At 48.1% G+C, this 13,212-nt stretch overlaps 1 protein-coding gene across 15 annotated transcripts in view; it reads left to right on the plus strand.

Annotated features, from left to right (window-relative positions):
- Positions 1–13,212, plus strand: part of GRIK4 (glutamate ionotropic receptor kainate type subunit 4) — a 413,573-nt gene that overhangs the window by 384,245 nt on the left and 16,116 nt on the right. For all 15 annotated transcript variants that reach the window (XM_070625039.1, XM_070625048.1, XM_070625046.1 and 12 more), the window contains 3 exons: positions 3,131–3,296; positions 4,974–5,199; positions 8,868–8,996. In XM_070625039.1, the coding sequence (XP_070481140.1) occupies positions 3,131–3,296; positions 4,974–5,199; positions 8,868–8,996 (521 nt within the window). The remainder of the gene's footprint in view (positions 1–3,130; positions 3,297–4,973; positions 5,200–8,867; positions 8,997–13,212) is intronic.

The following is a 13,212-nucleotide window of genomic DNA, read 5'->3' on the forward strand; positions in this document are numbered from 1 at the left end:
AGTCCCAGCGGCTGCCACTTGACGACCCCTCTACCTGCTTCCTCGAGCTTTGTCCCTCTGCACTGGCTTTGGGCTTGCCAGACCTGTCCACCTCAGCAGGGGTGGGAAAATGGAAACTCTCAGTCACTCAGAGTGGGCAGGACCTCGGGGAGAGAGTTGACAGCAAGTAGTTCAAGCTCTGGTCCACACAGTAGTCAGCCAGCCTCTGCCTGAAACTCCCCTCTCCGCTTGGCTCATCCAGGGCAAAAAGAACACGGTCGAATGACTCGATGTACAGGAAAGCTCTTTGAAAACTCGAAAGTGCTACGTAAATGTATGGACTAATAATTGCTATTGGACCATTATGGGGGAAATGAAATATCTATGTGTAGTCTAGAGGCAGGTTTGCAGAGTACAAGCTCCCCATCTTCACTCAAAAGCCCTCTGTTGGGTTTGGCTCTCACCGCTTATAGGACTTACAACCTTGCTTCTGCCGCTCCTTCTCAGCCTGTGTAAGCCAAGGGAAAAGTGGTGTCTTCACCCTTGGGCACCAGTGCTCGGGGCAGGGGGTGGTCTGGACAGTTACCTGAGGATCCACTGGACTGTGGCTGATGGGGAGGTGAAAACGCAGCTAGGACAGTGAGCCCTTCCCAGCTGGGGTGTCCATTTTCCCTGATAAATGATAAATACAGTAAGATTTAAACCAGTTGGGCAAGGCGCTCAACCATTATCGGATAGTGCCCAGAAGTCACTAGTGGATTTCCATGGGGAACCAGGTCCCATGTTCCCCAGAAGAATGGATGATCTCAGCAGGGATGGCTACAGAGCTCCCCTGAAATCCAGGAAATCTAGGCAGAAACCCAGGAGATGAGCAGAAGTCAGCTGCGGATTTTGATCTCTTTCCATCTGGGGCTGTTTCTTCCAGAGTGTGCTTGTTCCCATGCTCTGCACGTAGGGCCCATTGCCTGTTTCATCCACCTGTCAGCTCCCCGCCCCCTAGGAATTCCCTCCTGCCTGAGAGCTGCAGAGGACCACCTGTCCTGCAAGCTGGCCACAGGCAACTGGGTTGCTCCGCTCCACGGAGTGTGTGGGAGGGGGCTCAGCCCTCCCCAGCCCCGACCCTGAGGTGTTAGTGTGCCTGTCTGCCTCTCAGAGTTCTTGGTTTTCAAATCAGGGCCTCAGCTTGGTTAGCTCCCTGGGGGAGTGGGAAGTCAGAAAACATGGCCATTGTGGCCTCCTTTGGCTTCATCACCCAGAGCAAGTGACAGAATGCCATGTCACTAATGAGAATGCCAGCTTTACAACTGATAATGCCCCTTTCACACAGGAACAAGCTTCCACTGACCCCTCTGGAGAGAGCGTGGGCATGATTTGCTTTCTCAGGAGAGGCAATGGGCTTGCACTGAACTACCTGTGCTCTCTGACTCCCCTTGTGACCAGTGGCATAAACAGCCACATGGCCACCTAGGGTGGAACAGATGCTAGAGTGTAGCAGGGGGCTGAGGGAACCTCCCCAGCCAACTCAGAGGTCATGTCCACACCCTGGGCTCGTTACCCAGGGCACTAGCAAGTGGAGCTGAGCATTTCAGAAGACTGGCCTCTGCCTGGGGGTCACTCACCCCCTGGCCTCCTCTGGGGAATGGTCATGAGAAACAACTTGCAGCAGAGTGTAAGATCCCAGGCAGGAGCAAGGAAAGCAGGTCTGGAAGATAGAGGGACACCTGGCACTTACAGGTCACTAATAGGGAAGGTGGCCAAATGATTTTCATTCCATCTTCAGGCTGAGGGTCTATCTCTACATTTCTCTACATCTTGCGTTCATCTAGTCCTTTACAGATTATTAGTCACCAAGGACCTATTATCTCATTTGATCTCACAACTCTCCAAAGACAGGCAGAGCAGACATTATCCCCGTTTATTAGACAACCAAACGAGCCCAGAGGAGGCGTGTGGCTTTCCCCCAAGGGCTCACAGGTGGAATGGGACAAAGCCAGAACTAAAACCAGATCACTTTACTCTGGTCTGGCACATCCATGTGCCCACTGAGTCCGTGGGTGCCTGGGTCACCTCACTCCTGGGAGGCAGCCTGCAGGAATTTTTGGACACAGTGACACAGGGGACAACGGAACTGCCTGTTCTTGAAAATCTACTTGGAAGCTGCCGCCTGCTGATTCCTGTGGTGAACCCTGTGCCTTAGTTGGCAATGTCTTCGTGATGAGTAAAGCCTCATTAATTCAGACTCCACTGATTCAGAATTTGTGATTATCCGACCCAAATTGTGCTTCCTTCTATCTCTGAACCCCTATAAACAAACGGATCGGGATGCAGAGCCACACTGCTGACCAGGTGGGAGAGGCCTTATTTAACCCACTTAACAGAACAAACTGGTTTTAATGGCTTTAGGGTGTGTGCCGCCTGAGTTACAAAACTATTCTAATTTTCAATGAGTTCCCTCTACCCCATAAAACAACCTTCTGTTTTGGAAGAGCATGACCGTTGTGAGAGTGTTTTCTAATTCCGACTTCTCAGCAGTTCAAAAGTGTTTTTCACCAGTTAGTCTTAAAGAGTTTCTGCTGTTACAATTTGTAGAACTGGTTTTAAAATATGGAATTATCAGTGGGTTACTTGGCGAGTTACTTCGCTTCTCTGAGTTTCCGCATCTGTAAAACTGGGATAAGAGTTTTACCTCCCTGAGTTGAGGGAGTGCATGAGCGTGTGTGGGGCTCGTGGCAGGTGCTCAGCACATGGCGATGCTTGTTGAGCGTTGGCTGCATCAGGAGGAGGCAGGGGGCCCATCCCTGCTGTAGCTCTGAACAGAGCCCCCAGAGCTGGCACCTTATCTGGTGCTCTAGTGCGTTTCTCACAGTCTCCCAAACTGTTCATATGCACGGATACACCTCTTCTGAGTGACAACCCAATGATCACCTCCTTTAGGAAATAAGGGGGAAAAACCAACTGTCTTCTAGGCAACTCTCATAAACACTAGTCATTTCTGTTGACATCGTATGCCCTACCCCCTTCCTCTTCTCACACTAAGCAGAGAGCTCCTTCAGAAGAAGGACACCTGGTCTCCACAGCAGAACTTGGGATGGGGGCTAAGACTCCTGGCAGTGCCCAGGCAATGATGACTTCCTGGTCTTCTCCTGCCTAGGTGGGCATTCACGCTGATCATCATCTCATCCTACACGGCCAACCTGGCAGCCTTCCTGACTGTGCAGCGCATGGATGTGCCCATTGAGTCGGTGGATGACCTGGCTGACCAGACCGCCATTGAGTATGGCACAATCCACGGAGGCTCCAGCATGACCTTCTTCCAAGTAAAGCCATTTGGTTGTTCAGCGACACTGAGCTGGAGTCAGGATGGGGCGCTGGGAATTAGGCAGAATAAAGTTGAGGTGTTTGTCTCTTAGAGATAAGAACATCTCTTTTCATCCCATTATCTCCTTTGAACATCTAGTTTGGAGGTTCACGTGGGGTCTATTTTTCTCCTGCTCCACAAAGTTCCTCTGGAATGAGGTCCTCAAAGCACTTTGGGTTAATATCAGCCTGCCCTGGAGTGTTATACATGAGTGATCAGTGGCACTGAGATGATTTTAGGTACAATGTGGCAGAACTATTTTTAACTGCGATCTTTTCATATGTATTTTAATGAGTATTAGAAAAAAATTATGCAGTGAATCTAACCTGTACTTTTATTTATTTATATTACTGCATAGGATGAGGCTAATGTATGCATTTACACTTTTTTTAAGTGTGTTCAATTTTCTAGGTGGTACTTAGACAAAGCAAGATTAGAATGTATACAATGACTGAGGTATAAGGAACGCTAAATGAAGATGAACTGGTTTCCTTGATCCCAGATCAGATAGGTCACAGATCAGGACCCTACTGGCTTCTCTGAAATTCCCTTGCAAGAATCAGGAGAAGGCCTTGCCACAATGGTGTGTTAGCTGGCAGACCAAGGCATTGATTACTAAAGCTGACAGAGCCGGGCCAGACACAGGAGTAGTTTTCATTGCTTCAGGATCTCTAGGGACGTGGATTTAAGTTCAGAGGTGTCTAACCAACCTACTCCCCAAGAAGATCATTTTCACATGAAACAAGGCCAAGGCCTTCAGTTTTGTGTTTTCTATACAAGACTCAGTGCCTCTCAGCACAGGGACCAGTGAAGCCATCATGCAAACACGGGATTTGCATAGACCCCCAGAATTCTCTGGCATTTTGTTATTTCTAAAATGGAAGCCGGCATTGGATATGTGATTGATAAATTGGTTTAAGGTCGATAGAAGAGGGTGGCACTGTTCTTTCAGGTCGTGTCCCTTTAGAAGTCCTCAATGAGTCTGAGTTCACTGCCCCCACCTGAAGGACGGTGAAGGACACAGCCAGAGTTTCCATTCTTACTTCTGTCAGCACAGGGAGGTTGGCGATGGAAGACCTGTCTAGGAGATGAGGCAAAACCAATTATCAAACTACGAGGCAGAGTTAACAGTGCCATAGGACCCTGTTCCTTCTTTGTCTTTCCTTAAAAGCTATCAAAGGCAGCACTCCCTCCTCCTGCCATTACGCAATGGCATTTGGGAGACAGAAAGGGAAAAGGTTATTGAATGTAATGAGGGAATGACTGAGTAGCAGAAGGGCCAGGATTTTTTTTTTTTTTTTTTTTTTGTGGAAGATTAGCCCTGAGCTAACTACTGCCAATCCTCCTCTTTTTGCTGAGGAAGACTGGCCCGAGCTAACATCCATGCTCATCTTCCTCTACTTTATATGTGGGACGCCTACCACAGCATGGCTTTTGCCAAGCAGTGCCATGTCCACACCGGGGATCCGAACTGGCGAACCGCAGGCCACTGAGAGGCGGAACGTGCGAACTTAACCGCTGCACCCCCGGCCTGACCCAGGGCCAAGATTATAAGGCTCACTTTGATTCCCTCACTTTTTAAATCAACATTTCCTGTCTCTTTTCCTGTTCCTCCTTCCTTGTGTTCTTTTCTCAGAATTCCCGCTATCAGACCTACCAACGCATGTGGAATTACATGTATTCCAAGCAGCCGAGCGTGTTTGTGAAGAGCACGGAGGAGGGAATCGCCAGGGTGTTGAATTCCAACTACGCCTTCCTTCTGGAGTCCACCATGAATGAGTACTATCGGCAGCGAAACTGCAACCTCACTCAGATTGGGGGCCTGCTGGACACCAAGGGCTATGGGATTGGCATGCCAGTCGGTATGCAGGAGAGGAACAGCCTCCTTGGGTAGCTTCATCCAGGCAGGGGCAGAGTAGCTAGAACCACCCAATGCAGCATTGAATGCAACATTAGGTGGGCATTCTCGAGGTTGGACAAAAAAAAAGCAAACTCACATACTTCCACTAATCAGTGATCAGTTTTCAATCCTGAATTATTGAAGGGCTAATTGATTAGTTCTTAACTGATTAATTATTAAAGGCATGTTGATGCCCTCGATGAAGTCTTTAGGCCTTTGTTCTCCCCTCTTCTGCTTCCTGCCCTTTGGCCATTTCTCTGTTGATTGACATCTCTACTAGCACTGGGAAGAAAGAGAAAGTAAAACTCAAATGAATTAATTCTCCTGTTAGTGTCCCTGGTGAAAGGTTTACTGCAAAAGGGAACTGACGTGATTAGATGAGATGGCTTTCAAATCGTTTCTGGTTCTCACCGATCCATCTACTCCGAGTCGGCATAGGTAACCGGGAATGGGTGGTAAAGCTCTGGTATTCAGCCTGCTGACTGTGTCATCCAGTTTGTTGTAGGAGGGTAGAGATGTTTGGCTTCCAGAAAGGTGTCCCAGCTGTGCTTTCTGAAAGATGTTCATGCTTCAGGACTTCCCCTGCTGACGGTACCTCCATCAGAAGATGGGGGAGCGTGTTTACCTGCTTGCTGTGATTGTGGAGAGGATCTGAAAATGTTCCCCAAGTGATTTGGACATGCACCCTTCCCCGACACATCGTGGAGAGCCATGCTGTATAGGGCTGTCCTTGTCCAAGTCTGTCCTCGTACGAGATGTACAAGACAGCACAGGAGCAACGGGAATTGAGGCCATCAGATCATGTGGGGAAACTGACATGTAGTATGTGCATCTTTGCTGTCAGAACTCTATAAATCATAGGTTTCACTTGTATCTGTGATGTGTGAAGAGTATGAGTTTGGAGTCAGGCAACGTACCCTGGTTACTGGTTGTTGGGACCTTGGTTAGGTTATTTAACTTCTTTGAGTATCACTTATCTCATTTGTAAAATTAGGTTTCTAATACCTACCTCATAGAGTTATTGTGAGGGTTAAACCTGGTAATCTGGCACCTGCCTTACCACAGTGACTCCCACCTAGACTGTTTGGAGGAACATTAGTGCCCTCCCCATCTTTTCCATGGTTCTCTATGTTATTTGATAAAAGCAGATTTCTTCTTAAAGACTGGTCAGAAACCCAGCCAATGAACATAGATAATAACATGGTTCATCCTTGAACTCTCTACATTCTGACATTAGCAGTTCTGTAACCCAGAGGCCTCACTCAGGGCACTCATAAACCTACATACCCTCCACTTACCACCATATTTCATTGATGTCCATTAATACCACAGATTAAGGGCCCCTTTGAGAAATTCATTGACTGACATTTTGTTTCTAGGTGGTGGAGTGAACCACAAAATGAACTTAAAGTGCACCTTGATAACACTCTAGCAATTTACCAAGTTTAACTGAAATGTCAAATGCTTCAAAAACTTTCATGGAAAAAACCTATAGAGAGTTGACATAAAGCAGACTGACTCTAGAAATTTTCATCAACAACCAAGGAAAAAGGGAGGGAAATGCCTTTGTCCTGTATCTGACATGATGCTTTCACATGTGTGAACTCACTTAATCATCGTACCTACAAGGTAGATGTGGTCCTTCCCATTCTAGAGGATAGAACTGAGATTCAGAGCCAATGAGTTACTTGTCCAAGGTCACAGAATGAGTAGAGAAGTTGAGCTTAAGCCTGGGATGCCTGTCTCCAAACCTAGTACTTCACTTACCAGACCGTGTTGCCAATGGGTCCCACCAGCTCGGCAGGACAGGATAGGTGGGGGAGGTGAGCTGTGGGCTAGCCCAGGTTCTCAGATCAGGCTGGCAAGAGCATTGTACGGTCCATTGATGAGACGGAATTTAGGTCCAGCTGAGGTTATGTCCAGGAAAGACAAGCATGTGTATCATCCTTAAGTGGGAAGTAAGGGCATATTTATAGAATAGGCAATGTGGTTGGACCTAGGGAAATTAAGAGAAACAGAATAAGGAATGAGATGGAAAACTAGTCAGGGGGTTTAGGAGCTAAGTAGGCAAATGTGGAGTAAACAAAAGAATCCTTTCATGGGGCCCCTGGTGTGCTATTGAGGTTGGGATGAAAATGCCTTGAAAACTGCTTGAAGTGCCTTGTTGGGCTGGACCGTTGTCTCTAAACTTAGAATGTTCATTAGTCTCACCATCTAACACCGTCTGTTAGCTCAAGTAGCCATTTACTGTCGATGTGTATTAAGTACCTACTATATATGAGATGTCGTTGATGCTCACCCAAATCAGTTACACATACCCAGTTTGTTCTGGAGGCTTGGGGTTTGCATGCTCAAGCATAGTTGCATCTATAGCAGGGAAAGTTCTGTGTGTGTAGTCATGGGCTGTCAGAGTCCAAAGAGATCTGGGAGCTCATCTAGTTCCTTGCCTGTCAAAGTACATTCCGTGGCCCCGCAGCAGGCCACCTCTTTGGAGCTTGTTAGAATGCAGAATCTCGGGCTCCATCCCAGACCCAATGAAAGAGAGTCTATAGGTCTGCGAGATCCCCATGTGATTCCCTTGCACATTAAAGTTGAGAGCACAGGCCAATTTTTCCAAGCTTCCACCTGAATCCTTCACAATAGCCTTTTCCCCAAGGCATCTGTCCACATCAGGCCTTCAAAGAGCTTGGGCGAGCAACCTGGGCAGTTTAGTTGATTTCCAGCCTCTTGGCAGCTATTTCTTAATGATTTCAGGGCTCAGCCTGTGCTGGGCATTGAGCTTTCCATGGTTTCATTTAAACCTGTTTTTGTGATTAAACCTAAATTCCAGAACCAAAGCTCCTTGACCATATTCCATCAGAAAAATTAAAGAACAATTGCACTGAACAGAAGGCTTCTATCTGAGAAGGCAGGGAGGAGTGGCAGAAAGGGGTGATGGACGCCAGTGGGTTCTGGGGCCCTGAGCAGGCAGCTCTAACAGTTGGGGATGCCTGGTGACAGGATCCTCCACACGGATGGAGGAGAGGACACTTCCATCACACTCTGGGGTAGCTCTTCTCTCACTGGAGGCTGCTATAGGCAAACAATTGCCAGATGTAATGTAGTGAGAATTACAAGTGCCTGAAAAATTAATTTAGGTAAAGTAGAAAATAGACAACTGACCAACTGGGAGGTTTCTGACACAGAAGATTTCCCTCCTTGGCTTCCTGGAGGTGGATGGGAAATTGTACAAGCAGCTTGCCCTCATCAGTGGGCAGGTTGGTTAACCTGGGTAGAAGGTGGTGGTGCCTAGGTGGAGAGGTCAGGTGGCACAGCTGCCTGGAAAGCTGTCACTTGACCACACTGGTGTCTTAGCCATAGGTTGGACATGACAGTTAGGGCGGAGAGAAGGAAAGTAGAAATTCCTGAGTGTCCTGCATGAAGCCAGAACTGCCCCCTCTCCACGGAAGTCCTCAGAATGAGCAAAGTGGAGAACAGTGCTCCTACAGGACCCTTCCCTCAGAAGGGGAGGTCATTCCCCTTCTGATGTTAAGTGGACAAAGTGGCAAGGATGTTTACTGGAACGGGAGCAGAGTGATGCCTAGGAGAGCGCTCACATCCTGTGTTCTGGGCTCTCCTGTGACCCTGCAGGCTCGGTTTTCCGGGACGAGTTTGATCTGGCCATTCTCCAGCTGCAGGAGAACAACCGCCTGGAAATTCTGAAGCGCAAATGGTGGGAAGGAGGCAAGTGCCCCAAGGAGGAAGATCACAGAGCCAAAGGTAAGGACGGTCAGGGCCTCTGCCTCCTGCCCGAAAGGACCAAAGCAGCTCGTTTCTGGTGTCCAATTATGGGCAATGATTTCTAGAACACAGTGAGACTAAGCTTTGAAGGAAGCTAGGGCTAGGCTGGGACTGGCTAGGGGTCAGTCCAGTCCCAGGGTCTTGGCATATTGTAGGTATCTAATGCCCACCTGGCGCACAAGTCCTAGAGACGCCACTTCTGCCATGTCTCCTGAATCTGGCCACCTCCTACCCCTGCACCACCACTTCTACCCTGGCCCAGGCCTATCACCTCACAACTGTGTGGCTATACAAAGAGCCTAGTCTCCTTTCCATTCCTGCCCCTACACTGTAGTCTCCACCGGTAACCAGTGATGCTTTTCAGGTTGCAAATATGATTGCAGCATTGCCCTGCACAAAACTTCCAGTGGCTTCCCATCTCACTCGGAATAAAATTCAAGCTTTCTGTGGCCTCAAGGCCCTACCCTATCTGTTTCTCCCTCAGCCTCCCCCTTTTCTTTCTGTTCCCCAAGCCTCCCTTCCATCTCCCAGCTCCGTAATTGTGCTCTGTTCCCTCCTCCTGGCCTCCCTGGGGAAGCGCCCTCAGAGAGGTCTTCCCTCCTCGCCCCACGCATCTCTCCCATCTCCTGAACTCTGCTTTATTGTTCTTTCCAGACCTCATCTCTACCTAATGTTATATTTTCTATTTGTTTGTTTGTTTTCTTTCCACCTCTTCTACTAGAATGTAAGTTTCATGAGGTCAGGGTTGGTCTTCCACATGGAGCTGTCCACAGGGCCTGGCTCATGGATATTTTATTGAATGAGTGGATGGATGGATGGATGAATGTTAGACCAGGCTGCATAGAAAGCAGTGACTGACTGACATGCATAGCTGAGGAGTGTTGAGGGTCCCTGGGCAGCCAGGATTTTCTGTCGGTCGAGCACATCTCCTAGTTGGCCCAAGATAGTCCCAGATTACATCCTTGTAGATCAGGTAATGCCTGTTGGTTATTTTTAGAACCCCCATTCATTCTCAAAATGTCCTGGTTTGGAGAATAAATCATATGATCACCCTAGTAATCTACTGCAGCCTTGCTAAAATATGCAACAAATTTACCTATGCACGCTCTCCCCTAGTAAGGGAGCCAAGGAGTAAAATGAATGATACCACGTGCTTCCCTCTCTGCTCAGCATGAATGATTATCCATGACGAGACAGTGAATGAGTGACTTTGTGTTTCTGAGTGTCTCTATGTGGATCATGGATCTCTATCCTGCAAGGAGAGGTCTCAGGCATGAGGACCTGTGGGGGCAAGCCCTTTGTAATTTAGAGGAAATGCTGCCCCTTCCCTCGCAGGAATCCAATGAGGCCACACACTTCTTGGCTCTCCACTCCCCAAAGGTCAAGTGTGGAAGAGACTAACTCTGTTCAGAGAAAAAAAGAAATGTGGGCGGTACAGAGGAAAAGTATCAGGAAAATTCTGTGGACTTGATAGAATGCACTAGATGTTGAACATGCCCAGGACCCGAATAGGTAGGGAGGGTGCTGTGTGTGTGTGTGGGGGGGGGGGGGTGGTCATTGAAAGCAATAAGCCCCTTGAGGAAGGGTGCAGAGGCAGAAATTAGTGCAGTTGGCGGGACTGTGAGCAGGGACCCTGGGTGGTGCCGGTGGAGCAGAGAAAGGTTCCCATGGGGAGAGCTGGGCTGCATTGACTGTTTGTTCTAGGGAAGGTGTGGGTAGCAAAATGCTGCTTCACCACCCCCTCCCCATAAAAAGATACCTCAATTGAAAACAATCTAAATCTGACTGGACCTGGAATACTCAAAATAAAATGAGATTATTGATAATTTAACATAGGTCAATGTTGTTCTGTGATAACAATGAACTTTGCGGTGGTGGGAAGAGTACTATCTTACCAAAGAGATGGAGGGAAACAGTAATGGCTTTGATCTGGAGTAACCAAACAGAAAGGTGGCTCTGAGACCCAGAGCAGAGGGACCTTGGGTCCTTCCTCTGACAGATAAGTGAAATAGGAGCGCTGTCCAAGTGTCTATCTCCTGAGATGCCGTTGGTCCCCTCTACCAGCAACCTCCCCACAGTGGGTTGAGTGCCTCCTGTGGTGTTGGTCTCCTCTGCAACTCCTCAGGCAACTCTTGCTCTCCTCTGCCTGGTTGATGGCACCTTAGATGTGGACCCAGTCTCATTTGTTTCTCTGTCCCAGCCTCCCCTAAGAGGCTATTGAGTAGGTACTCAATAAATGTTTGTGGGATGTGTGATTAAAGCTACTGACTGATAGCTGTCAAAAGCTGCCGATTACTGTGTTCACCTGGGCCACACGAAAGTGACTAAGGGAACTGTGCTTTAATTACTTCCCGAGTAGCCTTCACACCCAGAGCTCTCCACTCAGTCCAGTTGCTGCTGCCTCAGAACAGCTGACTGAACTTACGCGTTGACACAGAGACACTGTAGATCAGGGAGGCTGGAGCAAAATGGGAGGTGGCCAAGAGCAAGGGCTCAGAGGAGTGCAGGGAGCCCCACCGATTCCTGCATGGCCCCACCAGGCCCAGGCTGCCAGCGCTGGCCCACTACCAGTCTCCCTCCTCCCCTCCTTCCCACTGGTTGCAGTTTCCTCGCTTTCCTTTCCTTTGTAAACCTGATCCCGTTTGATCTCTTGGAGCCCATTTCCCCTTGAGACTCACTGCTGAGTTGATCCCATCGCTCTAGATTTCCCTTTCATCCCTGACCCCTAAACCCAGCCACAGATCCTTCCCTTTGTGCACATATTTATTTATTTGTGTTTATTTATGTCTACTGCTAATCCTGCAGAGAAACAGTTGGAGGGCAGCAAAACTGGCAAGTACAGGGATAATGACACAGAATCTGGGTGCCTGACAGTGTTCACTTAGGGACCTCGATTTAGATCATCTCTCTCCCATTCTAGATGTCACCCAAAGTCCAAGGGACTCTTCCCACCGCCCCCCACCACCACTCTCCCAACCCAAGAATGGAGATCATCAAACTGTCACCCTCCTGCATACCTGTTTGTTCTGCTGACAGTGACTAGGTTGGTTCTCTTCCCTGAAGCAGTTTCGATAGGGTTCAAGATCATGGGCATTGGGTCAAATGGACTCCACTCCATAGATGGCCTTGTTATACACACCATGAAACATCTTTGAGCCTCAGTTTCCTTTTCTGGAAAATGGAGATGAAAATAGAGGGCTCTTGTGAACAGTGAATGAAATAAATCATGTTAAACATTCAACAAAGTGCCCAGCACAAAGGAAATCAGAACTAATTTTATTCCAAAACTTGGGCCTAAAGGAGCTATTAAGGTGCCATGAGAGATCTGAGTAGTGTCCACAGCCACAGGTGTGCCTGACCATCCTGTACTAACCAAAGGCCAGATAGCTCTTCTAAAATCAACACTTAAGACGTTTATTTTGTGTCTCTTGGTATTTGTCCCCCATGGACTCTGAAAAACTCAAAGACAGGGACTGTGTCTTATTTATTTTTGTATCCCAGTGACCAGCATATCTTCTGACATCAGTATTTGATGAAAGGATGAATAATAAATGAACGAATGAATGAGTGGGCAATCATCTCAAGGACCTCCAGACTTGTACCACTCCCTATATCTGTTTCCTCCCAAACAGGAACCCAGACACCCCAGGTGTTGGCATGGAAAGCGTTCACATAGGCCCCATTGCATTCAACAAACATTGTAAACCTTTCTTTACCAGGCACTGTACTAGGCTCTGAGATTACGGAAAGGAATAAGGCATGCCCTCAGGAGGTTTAGAACCTAGAGAGAAGCACAAATACTTACTATGATGGTTGCACTGTAGGAATGCTTTAACAGAGCTGTAAAGAAAGGGCTTTGAAGCCCGGAGGAGGAAGTGCTTAATTCTGAGCAATGACCGGGGAAGGCTTTACAGAGGCACTTGGCCTGGACCTTGAAGCATCCATTAGGAGTCACTGCTTTAGGAATGTTGAGGAGCACAGTTAGTACACTCAGAAATTGGTTTGAATAAGTAGGATGAGGTTGGAGTTAAGAGGGCATTGGAAACTGAGTAAAGGCATTTGGACTGCAAACCAGTACGTCTCAAACCTTCCCAGGGAAGGAATGACTAGCAGAGGAGACGACGTGTGCACTCTTGGGGGCCGGGAGACATGTATAAAGCAGCCCACCATGCTCGGAATTTCCTTAAAGTCTGTT

This window comes from Equus przewalskii, chromosome 6, assembly GCF_037783145.1.
Source record: "Equus przewalskii isolate Varuska chromosome 6, EquPr2, whole genome shotgun sequence".
Lineage (NCBI taxonomy): Eukaryota > Metazoa > Chordata > Mammalia > Perissodactyla > Equidae > Equus > Equus przewalskii.